Source organism: Oryctolagus cuniculus, chromosome 15, assembly GCF_964237555.1.
Source record: "Oryctolagus cuniculus chromosome 15, mOryCun1.1, whole genome shotgun sequence".
Lineage (NCBI taxonomy): Eukaryota > Metazoa > Chordata > Mammalia > Lagomorpha > Leporidae > Oryctolagus > Oryctolagus cuniculus.
Window position 1 is genome coordinate 44,953,971 of NC_091446.1, and position 22,407 is coordinate 44,976,377.

The window sequence follows — 22,407 nt, forward strand, 5'->3', positions numbered from 1 at the left end:
CAGCTGGGTGTCTTGGCCAGGCTTAATTCAGGAGCCAGGAACTCTAGTTGGCTCTTCTATGTGGCTAGCAGCAGCCCAGGCACTTGGGTCATCTTCTGCTGTTTGCCCAAGCACACCAGCAGGGAGCTGAATCAGAAGTGGAGCAGCCAGGACTTGAACTGGTGCACATATGGAATGCTGGCATTGCTGGCAGCAGCTTAACCTGTTTCACCACAGTGCCCTTTCCTCCTTCTCTGATTTGATAATTTTTTTTAGATTTTATTTTTGTTTTAAAGACAAAATTATAGAGAGAGGTAGAGACAGAAAGAGAGGTCTTCCCTCCACTGGTTCACTCCCAAAATGGCCACAACGGCTAGAGCTAAGCCGAACCAAAACCAGGAGCCTCTTCCAAGATTCCCATATAAGTGCAAGGGCTGAGGACTTGGGCCATTCTCCTCTGCTTTCCCAGGCTCATTAGCAGGGAGCTGGATCAGAAGTGGAGCAGTTGGGACTCAAACTGGCACCCATATGGGATGCTGGTGCTGCAGGCCAGGGCTTTAACTTGCTGTGCCACAGCACTGCCCACCCCTCTGCCCGAACTTGATTTTTAATAAATTCCCTGGAAACTTTGTGTCAGCAGCTTCAATAGATTTACATAATATATTTTCTATCCTCCATTCTTTTAACTCCTATTCAGCTGTGATCAGTTCAACCTAATGATTGGATACCACCTTGCCTTCACAAATTCCCCTTTTATTCCCCAAAGGAGCAAAATTCACAAGTCTCTTTTTATTTTCCTCCATCAAGTTCTACACTTAAATCACTTACAGCTCCTCCACATTTAATATGTTGTTCAGCCATCTGTACCTTTGCACTCTTTACCATTCTGGAATATTCATACCCTGTTATTTTTAAGCCTGCCTATTAATCTGTTTGCTCTTATTTCTTCTGTTAGAAGTATCTGATTTCTTGCCTGACATGTCCTCCCAGTCTGAATTTAGGTGCTTTTCTTCCTCTCGATTCACATGACTTCTTCTCTCCCAGGACTATTTTGACTTCTTCTTACTGTTTTCATCATTTCTCTAAACCGGAGGACATGGAGTAACCTTCTTCACATTATAGTTATTTTTTTGAAGATTTATTTATTTATTTGAAAGAGTTACACAGGAATGAGGAGAGGCAGAGAGAGAGAAAGAGATCTTCATCCGATGGTTCACTCCCCAGATGGACACAACAGCCAGGGCTGCACCTATCCGAAGCCAGGAGCCAGGAGCTTCTTCTAGGTCTCCCACATGGGTGCAGGGGCCCAAGGACTTCGGCCATCTTCTACTGCTTTCCCAGACCACAGCAGAGAGCTGGATGGGAAGTGGAGCAGCTGGGACTTACCGGCACCCATATGGGATGCCAGCGCTTCAGGCCAGGATGTTAACATGATGCGCCATAGCGCCGGCCCCCACATTATAGTTATTTGAGTAGCATTTAAGTATGTATCTTGTAGCTATAATTCTTCAGAAGGGAAACAAAAATCAAAATTTTTTCTTTGACATCATAATGACATGTGTTGTACAACTGTCAGGGTTACTATTATCATCTCCAGTTTTTTTTTTTTTTTTTTTTTTTTGAAGAATCACCTTTGGCACTTCATCTAAGATATTTAAGAATCCAGCAAATAGGATTATTAGTACTTCTAAGCCTATATTCAATTTCCTATGGGATTAAAAATCAGATATTGAAAGACATTAAATTCCCAGTACTTTCTGTGTACTACAACTTGGGATCTAATGTGAGTGTTCCAATTTTAGAGACTTCAGTCATTGGAGATAAGAAGATTTAAGTCAGTTGCAAAGCTTGGGAAATATTCTCTGCTTCCATGAGGGTAACTATTTTAGATACCTCACATATGTAGGATAACACAGCCTTTCTCCTCCTGCGACAGGCTGACTTCACTGAGCATAACATCCTGTGAGTTCTTGCATTTTGTAGAAAATGGTGGAATTTCTTTTTTTCTTTAAAGGCCAAATGCTGTTCCATTATCTGTGAGTGTAGTCACGTTTTTGGATTCATTTGTTATTGGATATTTGGGTTATTTTCATATCTTGTCTTTTATAAATTATGTTCCAGTGGACATGAGAATGCAATGTACAACCAGAAATAAGATTGCCAGATCATATGCTGGTTCTGTTTTCCATACATTGACAGCACATGTTTTAAGGGTTCCAATTTCTCCACACTAACATTTCTTTCTTTGTTATTTGAGGGTAACTATCCTAATCGGTATGAGGTGGTATTTCGTTGTGGGTTTTAATTTCTCTGATGATTAGTTTATGTTGAACACTTTTTTAGGGACCTAGTACTATTTGTATGTCTTTGGAGAAATGTGAATTCAGATTCTTTACTGATCTTTTTCTTTAAATTGTATTTTTGTTATATTTAAAATAATCCCAGAAAATACGAAGAGTTCGTTTTGCATTTTGATTTGTCAGCTGTTCATTATTATAACCAAATATCTGACTTAGGCTAACTGTAAAAGGAAAAAAAATTATTTGGAGCAAACATGTGGCCTAGCAGTTAAGCTGCCAGTTTGGATGCCAGCATCTCGTATCAGAGTTCTTGAGCTCAAACACCAGCTCTACTCCCACTTCCAGCTTCCCACTCACGCGCGCATCCCGGCAGGCAGCTGATGGAAGAGCTGGATTGAGATTCTGGTCCACTGAAAGCATTGGGGGAGTGAACCAGAGGATGGGAGCTCCATATCTGTCTCTGCCTCTCAAATAAAAATAAGTAGGAGGCTTATTTTGTCTCACAGTTTGGAGGTTAAGGTCCAGGGCACCTTATATGGTGCCGGTCTTCTTGAGAGCCTCAAGGTAGGGTAGGATATCACGGGGCAAGAGGCAGGGAGCAGGCATAGGCAATAAATAGGTATCCTGTACAGGACTCTATCATGGGATCCCACCCTAATGAGCTAATCCTTTCTACTCACTTCCCAAGGACCTACCTTTAAAAACTACAATTGGATTAATTTTTCATCCTCTAAGTGCCATTAATATATGACTCTGGGAACTAAACACCTGTGTTTGGCAGGACAAATATTTAAATATTCAAACCTTAGCATACGTTAACCCCTTACCAGATAGATGACAAGCAGTCTGGGGTGGGGGAGGGGGTAGAAGAAATTGTGAAATGCTTTCCAAATGAATAAACAGTTTCCATTATACAAGATACATAAGTTCTAGAGGTTTTACTATGTAACAGAGTACTTATTGTCAACAATACAGTACAGCAAACTTAACAGACATGAAGGGGATAGATGTCGTGGTAAAGATCATTACTACAAAATAAAGCAAAAAACCCACAAAGGAGCACAAGGAAAGTTTTGGAATTGCTAGGTATGCTTAAGACCTTGATTATGGTGATGATATCATAGGTGTACATTTGTGTCCAAACTCATCAAAATGCATACATGGGTGCAATTTTTAAAAGAGCAAATTATACCTCAACAAAGTTAAAGATACTAAAAATGAAAAAAAAAAAAACTGAAGTCAGGAAGTGTTGACCACTCATGGTATGGCTTTGTACAAAGTGGTGCTTAGTAGGGTCATGAAAAATCAAGGCATTTATCATCAACTACCAAGAACAAGGCTGTATTAATCTAATGAATGTGACAGCAGTATAAACTCTACTTATGAAAAAGCAAAAGGTCATCTCTTCCAGCAAGCTGTACTCTTACCAACCGAAAGTGTTCCTGCTTCTGCTCACACAATCTCGAGTTTTCTGACATCATCCAGCCTTGTCTCAAACTACTGAATCTTTGATAGACTAATCACAGAAACAGCTTCACTCTTTGAAAGGTCACTGACTTTCTCCATGATGGCCCCATGCTAGAGCAGGGAGATAGACAATGCGTGGAGTAATGTTGCTAGTTAAGCTGTATAAGATTTTGGCAAATGACCCCAGGGCACTAGATGGTTGCAAATTCTCAGTGGAGCTCTGTCTCTGAGCTTGGGTCCATATTATTCCACTTAAAACACAGAGAGGGGGCGGGCACAATGGCACAGCAGTTTAAGCTCGTGCCTACTGTGCCAACATCCCATATGGGCACCAGTTCAAGTTCCAGCTGCTCTGCTTCCAGTTCAGCTCCCTGCTAGTGAGTTTGGGAAAGCACCGGAGGATGACTCAAGTGTTTGGATCCCTGCACCCATGTGGGAGACCCAGAGGAAGCTCCTGGCTTCAGTCTGGCCCAGCCCAGGTTGTAGTAGCCATTTGGGAAGAGAACTAGTAGATGGAAGATTCATCTCTCTCTCTCCTCCTCTCTGTAACTCTGACTTTGAGATAGATAAATAAACATTAAAAAAAGTCTTATTTGCAAGAAGTCTTAAAGTTCCTGACTCCTCATCTATATAAAGTGAATAATAAGAGAAACTGAACAGAGAACCTAAAGAATTACTGAAATATAAAATGGTATTTCATATAAAATTCTATTGCCTCCATTCAAGTGACAAGAAAACAGAATAAGAGAAGTTAAATTATTTTAAAATATTTTTTTGAAGAGAATTACAAGAGGAATCTACGATTTGCTGTCTTACCTTTCAAATAAATGAAAATAAACTTAAAAATTTTCTGAAGGCTAAGCAAAAAAATAAATGCTTAAAGATGATAAAATACAAAGGCACATTAATTGCTATTATTAACAAGTAAGGGGTACCTGGTTTCGCTACCCCGCAAAATTTTTTCCTTTCCTAATCCTCTTACTTCGGTTCCTGATACAGATTTGTAGATCCCACCATTTACCATCCATTCTCACCGTCATACACCATGATATTCACCTGTTCTAATTCCTATCTAAGTCACTCCTTTGGATTATGACACTGGTCTCCAGAGATCTGAATGTGAATCTGAAACATACTACATTAATACATCTTAACTTCTACATGTATTAGAATATTTAGTCAGATTATATAGTCTGTTGTGTCTGTGCAAAAATGTCCTATGTGGCATCAATTCACTCAGCCCTTTAATAAGTTGAGAAAGAAGGAATCAATGTAGTACTAAACAATGTTATTAAGCTTACCTGAAAATTAATATATATGGTAATAAAAGGAACGTACAATGTTGTTTAAACTATATTAAGTAATCTTTGGTAGATGTTCTAAGGACTGAATAAAATAGGGCTTACAGAGTGGTTAGCAGAATGCCTGTATCATTATAAGTGCTGAACAGATTTTCACGATGGTTACTATTGTTCAAGTAAGTAGGACAGGAACTTGTATGTACAAGTGCTTGATTAGCAGAATTATTTTTTGTAACCATTAAATCACTTTTTAAAATTTTCCAGTAGGTTGACTAAAAGTGTTGTAAGAGTTAAAATAACTTCTCACATTTAATTTGTAGGAAGCAAGCAGGACTTTGGGTAAGATTCTCCCCTTTGTGGGCCACCATTGCCAGATGTTTTGTTCTCTTAGTTTAAATTGGTATAATGATGGGAAATTCATATTATTGTTTTGTGTGTTGTACTCTTTCACACAATGCATGACTTGAGTGTGTCTAAGACAGTGCTGAGTTGGTACTAGGCCTGACCAAGACCTTAAGTGAGGAAGATTATTTAGTGGCAGAACATTTCTTGAAATTGTGGGGTCACTGGCTGTAACCTCTACTCTTTACTGTAGTGCATAGTAACAGTGTGCCTTCCTTGAACTGGGCCCTACACTAAAAGGTATTTAACATGGGTAATATCATTTAATCCCATTTAATTCCATTTCTACCATGTGCTTCTAAGGAAACATAATTAATATAAACTTTTTAAGAGGCAGGGGTTTTATTACTACATTTCCCCAGGGGGAAAGTGGAATTTTCATATTTGAAAGAGTTAAAGTGATGCTAGAAAGAAGCATTTATATTAATAATTAATATATAAAAGATTCCTTACAGAGTGACCTTTGAATTCCATGCTATCTTGAGGTAATATGCTTCCACAAGGTTCTTTATTAAAATTTAACAGTTTTTGAGTTTGTATTTCTGAGTGGACATAGAAATAAGAAGTTTTAACCTTCTAGAAAATCCTTCACCACATGACCTCAGTTGAATAATCCATCCTTCACATTTTACTAAAGCATACACCTAAGGGTCAGATATTCTTGGATTGATTTTTTTATTCAACAAAACTTGTGCATCTGTCGTTTGTTGACCATTATCCTCGGGGAGCTGGGTACCACACCTGACCTCGGTATGATAGACTAGAGCAAGATTTCCCTTAAAGCATCAAATAGGGAAACACTGTCGGTTCATGAGGCCTTATTGTCTCTGCTGAAGTAGCAGCTGAGTCACTGTTGTGTGAAAGCAGCCCTAGACGTTGCTTACAGCACTGAGCATGACTACATTCCAGGGAATTTGACTTCAAAAATAGCTGGTGGGAGCAGACAGGAGCTTGCTGATGAGAGTCCAACAGATAACCTGACACACACAGTACAGGAACTGCTGTGATGTAAGGTACCTGAGAAGCACGGCTTAGAGCCCCTGGTGTCTCAGCAAAGGTGTGTGCACCAAGGCCAGACAGTGACAAGAAAGAGGGAACGGGATTGCGGATAGGAAGATTATGGCTGAACTTCATCTTGCAAATAAGGAGCAATTCACAAGGAGATCCTACTACAATCCATTCCATGATAAAATAGAGGATATTTTAACTCTTGTCACCTCAGTTGCAGCCAGTGTTTCCCAACTTTGTAATATGGAAGTCTAGTTCCTCAGTAACTTAATAGGTATTTCAGAATAAGTGGGTTGTTACCTGGTTAGGGTAAGTTTGGAAAATAATCTTTACCCTCTCCAGTTATCTTTTTCTGTAGCTTTTGTGGTTTTTTGCTTGTTTTCTTGCTTGTGTTTTTGTGTTAGCAAAATAAAGGTCTGATAACCCGGGTCCTAAAGAAATTTTCAGATTTCTATATTTTGTAATATCTTTTTTTATTCATGAAGCTTTTTTTTTTTTTTTGGTGTGAAATACCTATCTTTTACAAACCATGTTCTGAGTAGTGTGGTTTTGAAAACCACCATGAACTAACGAGGGAGAGTCCTGCAGCCCATGTATCAGTCCATGTGTTGGTGAATAATTCTAGAAGTGCTTTAAACTGATAGCTCCAAAGCATGGGAGTTATTGGGCAGCAGGCACCCAGCCTGAGTGATGGTCATTTGAGCAATATTCCATCCCTAGAGGTTTTCATGTTTCAGGCACAACACATAGCAAACTGATTTAATGGATTAGGAAAATGATGAAATGACAGAGTGATGGTTCTAAACATCAAACAGTGTCACTCCTTAGACGATGTTTGCTGCTCCCAAGGACCAGGAATGCTGCTGGCATTTATTTCATGGGCTTGAGCAAGAGATGCTGAATGTTCTGAGACACAGAGGAAAACCCTGTACCATGAGGACTTTTGCCATCCCAATTCCAGGAGAGTTGCAAAGAGGAACACAAGACTTAGCCTCTGGGGCCCTGCGATCACCTTGCAAGAGAATGGATGGGAGACTAGAGCAGAGCCCTGTAGGCTGATTGGCATTAATGTAGACCTTGGATATTCTAAAGGTCCTGTGCTCCCTTTTCACAACGGTCAGGTGCCATTTGTTTAATTCCATAAAATCCCCTGATTTTTATTTATTTTTTGATCCAGGCAGAGTCCCTGTCATAATTGGCAGAGCAGAGGTCCGGGTACAGTGTAATCATCTGAATAAGTCATGTTGGTAGATGCTATTAAGCATTTCACAGGCCATTTAATAAAGTGTGTGATTAGCGTCTCACCTCTTGATGGCCATTTGGACACGAGCACCAGCATAACCTGAGTTCTAATTTTGAAAGGAGCCGATGGGTGGGTTTTTGAAAGGGCGCTCTCATAGCTTTCTAAAAGAAGAGTGAGTCTGTCAGTAATGAGGGGGCAGCCCTGGGGTTTGGCATCCTGTTACCAGAGTACTTGGGTTTGAGTCCTTGCTCTGGCTGTTGCAGGCATTTGGTGACTGAACCAGTGGGAGGAAGAGCTCTCTTTCTCTTTCTGTCTCTCTGGCTTTCAAATAAAAATGAAAACAAATGAGAAAAAAGTTAAAACCTTTTCTTTACTGAGTTCTTGCGTCAATAGCCTCAAGGAAATGGCTCTGTGGTTTGTGACAATAACAAGCAGATCCTTGGCACAGACCCGAGTAACCAGCAGTAAGGCACCTTTGTTGAATTATAAGAAGTGCTCCTTCTTTGAGGAGGAAATTAGGGACCCAGAGAGTAAGTGGGCTGCCTTTTAGGACCCATGCCGTCCCTGTGCAGGTATCTTTGTACAGTACATGATCATACAACCTTCCATAGTGCCCCAGATCTGAGCCACCATTGCTTGATTGTGTTTGGCTTTATTGCATTTATTCCTTTAATTAGCATGTGTTAAGTCCCTAGTACATGACATGCTGTATGTAAAGTGCAGCATTACACAAGTTGAATTATTTGTTCCTTTAATTGAGCACTTACCCTATGGTACCCCTTAGCTAACTGTTGGTGTGTTTATTAATAATGACAACACTTCATGAGCTAGATCATGTAGTTTCAATTTTCCAGCTAAGACCTTCTTGGCTTTAAATAATTTGCCCACAGTTGCACAGTGAGGCAGTGGAGGTGCTGGTATTCAAAACCATTTTTTTTTTCTGATTCTGAAGTTTCTGTGCAGCAGCCATCTGACAGAGCATTTAAGATGTGGAATGCCCACATACGGGGTTCCAATGCCTGCGTTCTAGTCCTGGCTCTACTCCCTGTTCCATCTTCCTGCTAATGTGTACACTGGGAGCCAGTCGTGATGGTTCAAGTAGTTTGGGAGACCCACTGTTGGGAGCAGAAACTTCAGAATAAGGATGGAAATATTGTTCTGCTGTTTTCTTGATGAACAGGCAGGGATACTTGATTTGCTTCACTGGTGAGTCTCAAACACCTGAAACAGTCTGTGGCACATAGTATTCAGTTGAGGCCAACCTTGCATTGCAGTGGGCTAAGCCAATTCAAGTCCTGACTGTTCCACTTCTGATTCCACTCTTTGCTAATGCACCTGGGAAAGCAGTGGAAGATGCTCCACATACTTGGGACCCTGCCACCCATCTGGGAGACCCAGATGGAGTTAAAGGCTCCTGGTTTGAGCCAGGCCATTGTAGCCTTTTGGGTAGTCAATCAACAGATAGATGATTTCTCGCTCGCTCTCTCACTCTCTCTCTGTGTGTGTGTGTGTGTTTGTGTGTGTGTGTGTGTCTATTTCTCTGACTCCTCTCTCTCTGTAACTCTGACTTCAAAAAAAATCTTAAAAAAGAACTCAGTAAGTGGTAAGTGTTGGTGAATAAGTAAACAAGAATAATTTCCAACACTAATTTTTTTTCTTTTAGGAGGACCTATTGAGATGTATTTTTTTCTACTTGTGCTAAAATTTACAATTCAGATGGTTTGGTTTTATAAAAATATGTTTACTGACTCTAATAATTGGACTGTGTAAGAAAATGAGAAAAAAGACTTAATACTCATTTCACCTAACAAAACTGTTAACATTTAGATTTCTTCTACAAAGCTCTATTCACAACTGTAATATATTTTGACAGAGACATAATTGCATTGTATACATAATTTTTGTATCTTATTCTTACAATATTAACTTGTAAGTAGTGTCTTTTACATATTATTCATCAGTACATCAATTTTAATCACTGTAGGTCTGAGATTTACCAATCTACTATGTTATATCTACTGATTTTTGCTGTATTAGGAATTAACAATGAAAAAATTTAAATACTTACATCCTAATTTATTTAAAATATCAGTAATAAATATGTTAACATTGGTGCTGGCACCCTGGTGTAGTAGGTTAAGCCTCCTCCTGCAGCACCAGCATCCCATAAAGGCACCTATTTGAGTCCTGGCTATTCCACTTCTGATGCAGCTCCTTACTAATGTCTTGAGAAAGCAGTGGAAGATGGCCTAGGTGCACGGGTCCTACACTGACATGGGAGATGGGAAGGAAGCTCCTGGCTTCTGATCATCCCAGCTCTGACCATTGTGGCCATTCGGAGAGTGAACTGGAAGCTGGAAGACAGCTCTCTGTGCTTCTCCCTTTCTCTGTAACTCTCTCTCTCTCAAATAAATACATAAATCTTAAATATATATATATATATTAATGAAATTATTTTCAGAAAAATATTTGTTTATATATTTGAGAGGCAGAGTTACAGAGGGAGAGGTCTTCCATCTATTGGTTCACTCCAAAATGGCCACAACAACCAGAGCTGGGCCAATTTGAAGCCAGGAGCCAGGAACTTCTTCTGGGTCTCCCATGTGCATGCAGGGGCCCATCATTTGGGCCACCTTCCACTGCTTTCCCAGGCCTTTAGCAGGGAGCTGGATCAGAGGTGGAGCAGCTGGAACTCAAACAGGTGCCCGTGTGGATTGCCAGCGCTGCAGGTAGAGGGTTAAACTACTATGCCATAGCACTGGCCCCCATAAAGGCATTTTTATTAAAGGCTATATTTTCTAAAACTAAAACGAGAGATAAGAGAAGTTTGACTTTATATTTTTTCAAATATCTCTGAGGATGTAGCTTGATGGAAGGCTAGAGTTTCATATTTTCATCTTCATCCAATCTGTGGAATTTAGGTTGTTTTGATTGAAGTATATGAAAAATAGACCCTCAGAGATGGACAGTAGGAAAAGGGAGGAGAGTATGTTAATACTATTTTAGGAAAATTGTGGACCTTTTCTATTCTGATTTTATATTTCACCAACATGCAACACATGGTAGTTTCTTAAAGCTTTATTGCAGTGTGGAATCTGGAACCATACCAATAAACCTCACATAATCTGTTGCCTTAGAATTCATTGCTTCATCTTGTAGTTTGAATGAACTTTTTTAATACCAATGTGTGATTATGTAATTATGCAATGGTTTGGTCATTAGGAAAATATTGGTTCACTGAGTTACACAAATTTTCTATGTAAAAATACAGTACTCCTTAATGTCAACATTTCACTACTATTATTATCAGGAAAATATTATGAAGTGTTGGAAAACTGTTGGGCTCAGAGTAGGGAATAAAAGTTTTCTAAAGGTGTCATTTCATTTGAAAGTTGAAAAGAATTTTATCATTGGAAACTGTTACTTCCTGTGAAGTGACACGCTTAGTTTACTTAGAAAAATTGTCTGCCAAATACTCAAATCTCAATAACCACAGTTTTGTCAGTCTTCTAGTGAAAAATGATGTTCCATGAAAAAAGTGACTAATTCAGCTTGCAACTTCAACAACCAAAGGATTTTCTTTGAGACAGCTGTCATACTTAGTATGCAGAAGTGCATATGAGCCGGCGCCGTGGCTCACTAGGCTAATCCTCCGCCTTGTGGCGCTGGCACACTGGGTTCTAGTCCCGGTCGGGGTGCCGGATTCTGTCCCAGTTGCCCCTCTTCCAGGCCAGCTCTCTGCTATGGCCCGGGAGTGCAGTGGAGGATGGCCCAAGTGCTTGGGCCCTGCACCTGCATGGGAGACCAGGAGAAGTACCTGGCTCCTGCCATCGGATTAGCGCGGTGCGCCAGCGGCAGCGCGCCAGCCGTGGCGGCCATTGGAGGGTGAACCAACGGCAAAGGAAGACCTTTCTCTCTGTCTCTCTCTCTCACTGTCCACTTTGCCTGTCAAAAAATAAAAAAAAAAGAAGTGCATATGGATACTTGCTATTTTGTCATGAACAGTCTTAAAAAAAAAAAAAAAAAAGAAGGAAGTACCTTTCTCTGAAGGGAGGAGAGAACTTCCACTTTGATTATGGCCTTGTCTAAAAAAGACTGGAGTTGGTGAACTCAAAAGGCTTCCATAGCTTTGGCAACTCATGACATGAGCCTCGGGTGATCACTGACATCATAAATCAGAGTGTCAATTGTTAAATCAACAACGGGAGTCACTGTGCACTTACTCCCCATGTAGGATCTCTGTCCTTAATGTGTTGTACTATGTGAATTAGCGGTAAAACTACTACTCAAACAGTACTTTATACTTTGTGTTTCTGTGTGGGTGCAAACCATTGAACTCTTTACTTAATATACTAAATTGATCTTCTGTATATAAAGATGATTGAAAATGAATCTTGATGAACAATGTGTTGGGAGAGGGAGAGGGATATGGGATGGTTGCGGGTGGGAGGGAGGTTATGGGGGAAAAAAGCTGCTATAATCCAAGGTTGTACTTTGGAAATTTATATTTATTAAATAAAAGTTAAAAAAATGTATTCTCATTTAATAAAATTAATAACACTATTTGAGCAAAAGCATTTTAAAATTATTTATTTGAAAGGCATAGTGACAGGGGAGGGAGGGAGGGGAGGAGGGAGAGAGAGAATAAAAGAGTAAAGAAAGACAAAATAATGACAGTTCTGCCATTTGCTAGTTTACTCTCTAATGCCCACAACAGCTGGGGCCAGTTCAAAGCCAGGAGCCAGGAACTCCTTCCAGGTGACCTATGTGGATGGCAGGAAGCCAGGAACTCAAATGCTTGGGCTGTCATGTATTTCTTGCCAGGTACATAGGAAGAAGGTGCATTAGAAGCAGAGTAGCTGGGACTTGAACTGGCATTCTGATACGGAATGCATGTGTCCCAGGTGGTAGTTTAACCCATTGTAGCACAACACCCACTCCATGCAAAAATATTTTAAGGTGACAATAGGAAGTGATTCCGTTTGATGTATCTGGTTTCTTCCCTGTGAGTTTGAGGTGATTAACAATGTGGTGATGACTGGTACAGTTTGATGTCACTACCTTGCTATGTCCTGAGCAGCCACTCTCAGTTTTGCACCTTCTGTGCAAGTTGTCCCAGGAAAACCATAAGGCTCAAAGAGTTATTCAAGTGTGCTTTTTAAAGTTATTTAGCACTAAGCATTATAGTTAAACTTGTCTTTGTTGCCACACATTCATAAAAGTGATGATTTCTTTGATGATGGGTTAAATCTGGTAACGGATGAATACAAGCAAAACATAAAGTTTAACCATGTCTGTAGCTTACTCTGTTTGTAAACAAAGGTACAATCTTCACACAAGATCTTAACTCAGTCTTTATTTTGCAACTGTTTCTTTAACTCAGTAACAGTTCATATCATTGGAAAGAGGCAAAACAATGATTTATTTTACTGACTTGACATCCAAAAGACATAGCAAAGTTAACTCTACAAGGCTTCATTGGTCTTTTTGTGTAGGGTCCTGTAGTCACTAACATATGGTAACGGACCTGTAAGAAACCTCATTGGCATACAAGTTTGTCATTTGTGAAGCCATAACAAAAAGTTGGAGCTTGAAAAAAAATTCATGTGTCAGCATTTTAAAAACAAATTCTTTTTCCTTAAAATTTGAGTGATATGTCTCAAAATGCATCATAATTTAACTGGCATAATACCTTTCAAAATGTTATTGTATAAGATAAACTATTAGGGATAGCATTGTGGCACTTTGGGTTAGTCTGTGGCTTGGGACACCTGCATTATATATGAGTGCCAGCTACTCTGCTTCCAATTCAGTTTGCTGCTAATGCACTAGAGTAGCAACAGAAGATGGCTTGCATATTTGAATCCCTGGCGTCCTTGTAGGACACCCCATCAGAGTTTCTGGCTCCTGACTTCAGCCTGCTGTTGCAGCAATTTGGGGAGTGAATCAGTACATTGAAGATTCTCTCTCTCTCTCCCCCCCCCTTCCCCCTTCCCTTCCTCCCTCTACCTACACACACTGTCCCCTTCTCTTTCCCTCTTTTGTCTGCCCTATCTTCCTCCCTCATCACCAGCCTCCCAAATAAATCTTTTAAAAATAAACTCAAGGTTATGTGGGCTAGATTTCCCCCATCTGTGGGTCAGAAATGCCTCTGATGTGTCATTTTTATATTCTCCAAGTGTCTTCAGACTTAGAAACTGGTAGCTGTAACTCGTGAACATGAATCTTCTAATCATCCTTTAAAGCAAATGATCCATTATTAAAAATAAGAAAATAATAAACTTTTTAATATTAGGAAGTACTATGAAATTTTAAAATTATAACAGTCTTAGATACAATTGAAAAAATTACCAATGTTTTTGAAAAAAAGCTATTTTTGTAAAACTATGTATTTACTACTTGTTTTTCACTTAAGCACATGGAAAACTAGAATTTTTAAAGAATATGACAAATAGGCTAATAACAGGCTAAGGATAAATAACAAGTAATAAGATAGAAGTACTGACAACATACTAATTTCTATAAGGAACATACTTACATAATAATCTTACCATCTTAAAAACTTCTATAAAACACAAAGTACAAAATGACATATACACAAGCATGCGTTGCCTAGCCATCAGGTGGTCTTATTACCGTATGTCAATCTTCTGGAGAACTCTGCTGTATATATGTGAAAGAATAAGGATGAGAAAGGAAAAATTACACCTTGCAGCTGTTGTGGAGATAGTTTTAACACTGAAGAACCCCTGTAAAAGGATTTTGGAAAATCCTTGAGCTCCCAGACCATACTTTGAGTTTTGCTGATGTATGTCATCATATTATTCTTTGTGTATCCTTAATTTTTTTCACTGATAAGCGGCTGGAAAACAAATACTTAGGTTCTCCCTGATCTCTTATTAGCCATTTTCATTTTTTTAAAGATTTATTTATTTGAAAAGCAGAGAGAGAGAGATCGAGAGAGAGAGAGAGATCTTTCATCCAATGGTTCATTCCCCAGATGACCACATGGGCTGGGACTGGGCCAGGCTGGAGCCAGGAGTCTGGAACTCCATCTGAATCTCCTACGTGGATGGCAGGACACAAGTACTTGGGTCATTTTGTGTTACTTTGCCAGGTGTATTAGCAGAAACCTGGATTAGAAGTAGAGTATCTGCGACTGAAACCAGCACTCACTCTGATGATGCTGTGATGTGAGATGCTGATGTTGCAGGCAGTGGCTCGACCTACTGTGCCTCAACATTGTCCCTCCCTCCACTGGTTAGTGTTTTGATACAGTGTATTACTGGAAACAAAATTATTTAGACAAGAATATGAAACATCTGTAAATATAACTATCCTAGATTCTTCAAAGTCAATGTAGAGAAAAGGTAGGATATACTTTCATAGAATCAGAGATTGAATCAGAGATTGATTCTTTCTTTGGAAAGAAAAACATGAAGACATTGTTGAACAATAGTAATATTTGAATACAGAATGAATATTAGATGATTTTATGGAGTTAATTTTGTTATGCATGTTAATGACATAAGGGCTGTTTATTTACTAAACTCTTTTTTAAGGATATGTGTATATACGCCAATGTATCAGTAGCAAAGTTTTATGATTTCTGCAACTTAGTCTGAAATGCTTTAGAAATATCTATTACTTTGTACACACATTCAGAAGAATAGATGGATTGAAAGTAGATACAGCAAAAGTATCATAGTGTTAACAGTTTTGGTTCTAAGTATTGGGGTTGGAGATGATCCTAGATAATTCTTACAGCAGCCTTTCAGGTTGACATTTTTCATAATGAAAAATTGGGAAATAAATGAAGTCACCAAATGAAATGTTGTTAGTGTTATTAATTCCTTTCTAGGTCATTATCTAAAAGAATAAAGCTCTTTTTTGAAAGGCATTCGTAAGTACCTTCACTGAAAAGTGTGCAGCTTGGTAACTGATCAGCTCCACATTCACTGAGATGGGAGTTTTCATTCCTTCTTTACTAGTGCTGAGTTATGCGACCTTAGCACTCTCAAGGTTCCAGTTACCTTATCTGTAAAATAGATGCCAGTATTGGCCAGTTGATAAGATTGTTGTAAAAATGAAATTTATTTACATTATCTGTAGAAACCCTCAGCCTCATGCCTGCCAAACAGAAAACACTCAAATCTCATCTTCTATTATTGCCATTACAGATTCTGAATCTTTGCTTCATTCAATTAGAAAGCCAGTGAAAAAGCACCACATTTTAAATCATCTCTGGTATATTACATTCAAGTGCATTCTGTAACATCAGGCCTATTACAGCCCTTAGAAAACAACAATGTTTTAATATATTGGTAAGAATTTCTTGTAATTAGTATTCAAGTGGTTATAATAAATTATTTTTTATATCGATGAAATTATTCTTTAAGAGCTCAAACCTTTCTCTGGTAGTTTGTTTTTATAATTATTCTACCTTGATTTTCTAAATCTTAGTTAACTTTATCTTAAATTATCATAAGCAAATTAATGGAGGCTAAAGTTATATTTTTTGATGTGTTTGAGTAGATTCAACTAATTTTTCTTGGATGCATTTTCAAACTATGAGCATCCTTGTGGGGAGCAACTCAGACTAGACTAAGTTACTGGAATTAAGACTTATTCTATGCATCTGCTCTCCCACAATATGGCGCTGGGAGAGGAGTAAACAACTTTTACACAGCTGCCTCCAGTTCAACCTATAACCTGCAGGAGCTGCTCCTGCTCCTGATTGGAGGAGAGCAGCGTACTCGGCGTGTGGGTAGCAGAGTTGGGATTGGTGAAGAGGACTATAAAGGAGGAGAGAGACAACGTGCACCAGGAACATCTAAAGGGAACATCCGGATAACATCTGAGCAGCCCCCGAGAAAGCCGGCCGGCGGTGTGCCGCTCCCCCTCGGAAGTGGGGAAAGTGGCAGGGGGAACCGCCCTTCCACGGAGGTGGAAGGATAGGTAGCCAACCCGGGAAGAACCAGCAGCAAACCTGGGAAGGGCCGAGCAGACAAAAGAACAGCGCAGGGTCCTGTGTCGTTCCTCCGCGAAGAGGGGGAGCGACACATCCTCTGTTTCATTGTTCTTGGTGTCCAAGCTAATAGTAGACCAATAATTTTTAGAAAAGAAATTAATTATATGACAGAACTATCTGTTCAGAAAATAGAAATCTCTTGGGTATTAAAGTTGGCTAGAACAGTGTTTTCAGAGTGATTTACGAAAACGAAGGTTCTGTGGTTTCCATTTCTGTTCAGTGGTTACTACTTTATCAAGTCTAAAAATGCTTCTGTTGTTAACAGGTAATTTTTCAGAATATTTCTACTTAGTCATCCTTAACTTTCATTAATGATAATTGGTGCCAGTATTTTGAGGCATTTAAAATACTACAAGGTGATATAAAGTGTTTAGGGCAGGCATTGTGGCACAGCAAGTTAAGCTGGACAATAGACACACATCTCACATTGGAGTATCTGAGTTAGAATTACAGCTAACTTTGGACCCAGCTTCCTGCTCCTGGGAAGCAGTAGATGATGGCTCGAGTACTTAGATCCCTACCACCCTCATGGGAGATCTGGATGGAGCTCTTGGCTCTTGGCTTTCTCCTGGCCAAACCCCAACTGTTGCATACCAGAGTCCAGTGCAGCCAGTCTAGGGGTTCCCAAGGGTGTGAGGGGTGTTGGTGCAGGAAGAAATGAGAGACACACTCACAGCAAGGCTGAAGGCATGGCTCTAGCTCTCAAACACCAGACTTTATTTTTATTTATTTTTTTTAAGATTTTTTAAATTTATTTTAAAGAGTTTCAGAGAGAGGTAGAGTCAGAGAGAGAGGTCTTCCATCTGCTGGTTCATTCCCCAGATGGCCACAATGGCCAGAGCTGCACTGATCTGAAGCCAGGAACCTGGATCTTCTTCCAGGTCTCCCATATGGGCACAGGCGCCCAAGGACTTGGGCCATTCTCCACTCCCGTATGGGGTGCCAGCGCTTTAGGCTAGGGCTTTAACCCTCCGTGCCACAGCGCTGGACCCCGGACTTTATTTTTATAGCGTAAGTCACATAATGATTCTTTCTTCTTAGAAGTCTGTTGTCCATTTTCTTAGAACCATTGACCTTGTATTTTATGTTGCCTCTAGATTCTAAGTCTACATCTAATTACAATTTCTTTGATTTTCAAGAGCATATTTGGAGCATGCATTACAATCACAGACAGGCACAAGACAATGGGCTGCCCACACAAGCCAAGGCCTGGAGTGCTGCCGAGCTATGCAGAAATTGATTACACAGCTAGAATAGTACCTTCCTAATCTCATCTTTACTAGAAGCCCCAGTGTTAAAAGCATGCCCTTTTTTAAATGTATCGCCTCTTTTGCAGTTCTTTCTGTAACTCTTTAATTTTTTATTGTACTTATCTAAAGGTTCACTTAGATCTATTCCACAGTTTTGACATCCTAACCATTGTATTTGTTGCACATATTGAATTAAAGCTTTAATAACATTTATCTTTGTTCTAGTGGGAAGTATACACCAGGGAGCCTGTTGCCTTTTAATTCTTATCCACAAACAGCTCAACCTTGTGTAAAGCATCAACCCCTTCTCCTACACTAACATTTGGCTTGATTAAAATTCTACAAAGCAATGTTCATTTTGAGGATTATGAGACTAAGAGCTCTTCCCTTAAAATTAAAAATACATCAATCATTAGCGGGACCACCAGGAAGCTCCGACTTTCTTCTATAGAGTGTAGTTCCCAACAAACCTAAAACCACCAAGAGGACCGAGGACTGTGGCTGTCATTCTCATGCCTTATTGAGACAGACCTTCTGCTGTGACCTTGTCAGCCAGCTTAAGTTGCCTTGGCCTCGCCAGTTGCAGGCATTTGGGAATGAACTATCAGATAAAAGATACCTCTCTTTCCTTCCCCGTCCTCCTTCTCTACTTCTGCCTTTCAAATACAATTTTTTAATTTTTTTTAAAAGAAAGAATGGTGCGTGCTTCAGTGGGTTGAGTCATCTGCAATGCCTCATCCCATATGACTGCTGCTTCCTGTACTGGCAGCTCCACTTCCAAGCCAGCTCCCTGTGAATGCACCTGGGGAAGCAGTAGAAAGATGACCCAAGAACTCGGGCCCCTGCACCCATGTAGGAGACCCAGACAGAGTTTTAGGCTCTTGGCTTGGGCTTGGCCCAGCCCCAGCCATTGCAGCTATTTGGGAAGTGAACCAGCAGTTGGATGATCTCCATCTCTTTCCTTCTCTGTCTGTAACTCTGCCATTAAAATAAATAACTCTTTTTTAATGGCATTTAAAATAAATAAGTGAATAAAATGTTCTAAAACAACACTTTGGTTTCATTTTAGTATGTTGTTATGGTCAAACAAAAACTTACTTTATTTCTCATGGGTGAGAACTCTCATGAAAATGAAAATCTTAGAGTTTGCATTGGCATAGCCACAGCTTAGATTGAAATAAGAGGTATAACACAGAACTAATAGGCTTACCACTTGGGATGCCCGCATCCTGTATTGGAGAGCCTGGGATGGAGTCTGGACTATTCTACTTCTGATCCAGCTCCCTAACACTGTGCACCCTGGAAGACAGCAGGTGTTGGCTTAAGTACTTGAGTCCCTGTCAACCACATGGGAGACTTGGATGGGGTTCCTGGCTCCTGAATTTGGCCTGGCCCAGCCAGGTTTGTTGTGGCCGTTTGGGAAGGGGAACAGTTAATGGAGGAGGGAGGAGGAGATCTCTCTCTCTCTCTCTGTCTCTCTCTCTCTCTCTCTCTCTGCATTTCAAGTAAAATAAGTGTGTTTTAAAAATGAAAAAGAGATAATAGGCTTGTCTAAAGAAGGAAGCCAATTATAATAAAATGAGAAAAATTCACTTGTAGTTTGTATTTTCCATGAATACCCAGTGGATCAGAAGCATTCTAATTATTCTAACATTTCAGAAGAAAATGAAATATAGCTCATTAAAACAACAAGGAAGGGCTGGGTTTTTCAACCTGCATAACTCACAGAAACAGCTTCCTCTATATTATTTCTGTCTCATTCTGTGATATGCTCCATGCAGCTGCTAAAATAGACTATCTTCTGGAAGGTAAATCTCACATGATTCAGACCACAGCTGTCAGTCTGGTGGAACAGATGGTTGGTCCTAGGTGAATTCTTATACCTTTGCATAAAGCCTTGGGATTCTATCAATAGATTATATCTTAAGTAACAGGAATCAGAATGACGAATTAATAGCAAAACTTTCATGCTTGTACCAAAACTGTGTGCTATGCATTCTTCCATTCAGCTATTCCTATCAAGTCAGAATTATTCTCTAAGTCATATGTATATGTACCCATAAATAATCTTTTCTTGATGGAAGCGCTGAGATTTGATTAGGTGAGAATTTAGTTCCACATCTGTTAGATTTGTATGTTGATGAGTTTTTTCATTGAAATTCATTATTTTTTCACATATAAAAGGAGTTTTTATTGTTTTTTTGTGTTGGATAGCTTGCAGCATTTTTGTTTGCTGCTTCATAGGGAGAAATGAAAGAGTAGAGTGAAAAGCAAGGAACTTTTTCAGTGTTATAGTCTACAGATTTTCCTCTTTGCTCTGTGCAGTCCGGGCTGACCCTAATAATTGTCCTGGGAAGCATTCACACGTTCATGCTTTCATAACTTTATTCAACACATAGTGTTGAGTGTGCTATTTGTAAATCACTTAAATACAGGGCATTGAGCAAAACAGTTTTTATGGAGCTTTGATTTTAGCAGGAAAGGCATTCAATAACAAATATCTGATTGATTATCTGGCAGCAGTTATAGTAAAGCATGGGAGAGTTTATAAAGGATGAAGTGGTCCAATCTTGGGGGAAATTGGGGAATGTGCAGAACTTTCCAATTTGTCACATGGAAGCTTGCAGGTCTGAATGGAAAGGGTGGCCTGGGCTAGAGTGTGTACCTGTGAGTGGAGGGGGATCTGGAAGGAGGGATAGAGCAGAAGGGAATCTGGTGACAGAAGACAGAGAGGGAACAGTGCTGTCCCCATTATGGTTGAGGTACCCACAGTCATGGAGGTAACTCTAAGTGTGATTTGTATCCACTTTTGTACATCCCAAAAGCTTGTTTTTGTTCAACATGTGTTAGACGATAAGCCATCCTTAAACAATTGCTTTGATGTCTGTTTATGGATTCTTTGTAATGAAATATTTTTGCATTTTCATTGAGGTATGTAGCAGTTTTACTCATGGAAGAAAGTTGGTGTTCATGCATCCAACAACAGTCTCTTTCTGTTTTCCAGCGTTCCCACCTTCCAGAGCCTTCCTGAAGAGATCCTCAGTAAGCTTGCTGACGTCCTTGAAGAGGTAATTGTTCTTCACTTTTTCCTTTTCACAAGGGCACACAGTCGGCTCTCCTGGCTTCTTTTATACCTACATGATGACAGATTGAGTTACAGATGGCAGAAGGATGTTTTAGTTTTTTAAAGCTCTGAAATGAGCTATATATATATTAATATATAAGGCATTGAATAAAAAGCAGCTTAGCACATCCAACATTTTGTACACTGTTAGAAATGGGCAAATTAACACTAGAGGGAGAAAAACTCTGTTATAGTGAATATAATGTTACTGTAACTTTCTAGAGCGGGAGATGGCATGTTTATCTCTTGTTTTGATTTGTATAAAATACAGTTATTGCAGTTCTGAAGTTCCGCATTAACACATTTATAATAGGAATTAACAGTTGATTATGTATTTTATTAGCATATGAGAATATTTTACATACATAATGTTATGACAGGCTATGGAAGGTCACTGTTGGTATCTTTTCTTTGAACCCATGAGCCATGGTTTTTGCGGAAGAAGACAGTGCCTTTTAGGCTATTGATTTGTAGGCTGCTCATTCAGATTCATGACTAAGCAGAAGCAGAGTGGAGTTCTTGTGTTCAATCTGAGGGGCTCCAAGCCAAATGAAAAGCAGGTGAGTTTTTGTATCTGAAGTTGTTCATCTGAAGGTATTGGGCATTTGAGTTGTGTTCTAGCTTGAAAACAATTAAAACTCGCCTGTTCTCTTTTGCTGAGGAAGCATAGACCATTGATGGGAAACCAAGAACAGGAATCATGAGCCAGGGGCAACTCAGGAAACGTCAGGTTCATTCATTTTTTGTTGTTTGTTTATTCAGTACGTTTCACTGAGTATCTCCTATAATCAGGCGCTCTTGAATCTAACAGTGAAGAATACATGCACGATCCTACAGCCATGGAGTTTACCTTTCAGAAAGGGGGATTGATATTAATCAACCAGTGTGTGAAAATGGTGAATTAAAATTATAGTACAAGCCAGTAAGTAAAATATGAGCTGCAAAGACCCATAAAGCGGAACTAATTTAGTCTGTGGTGGGCTTGGGGAGGGAGGAGGTAAGGAAAGATTCTGATGGAATATTATGAACTTAGCTCTGCAAAGGCAACAGGAGTTGGCTATAGGAAAGGAGGTTATTGTTAGAAGGAACCAAATGGGTAAATACTCTGAGAATGGAGGCTGGAAGGCAGAATGTGCCTGGAGATGAGATCAGGCGGGGCCTGGTAGGTCCAGGGAGATTCTTTGATTTCTTTCTGTTTGCCAGGGAAAGACTTTAAAGGCTTTTAAGCCTGGGGGAATGGAAGTAGAGGCAGGATCAGATAAAGAGACTTTTAAGGAGTATTCCAAAAGGAGGCTTAATTGG

The 22,407-nt window shown here is 39.6% G+C and overlaps 1 protein-coding gene across 3 annotated transcripts in view; it reads left to right on the forward strand.

Annotated features, from left to right (window-relative positions):
- Window positions 1-22,407, forward strand: part of PRKG1 (protein kinase cGMP-dependent 1) — a 1,363,231-nt gene that overhangs the window by 975,547 nt on the left and 365,277 nt on the right. For all 3 annotated transcript variants that reach the window (NM_001082042.2, XM_008269904.4, XM_070056974.1), the window contains 1 exon segment: window positions 20,986-21,049. In NM_001082042.2, coding sequence (NP_001075511.1) covers window positions 20,986-21,049 — 64 coding nt within the window.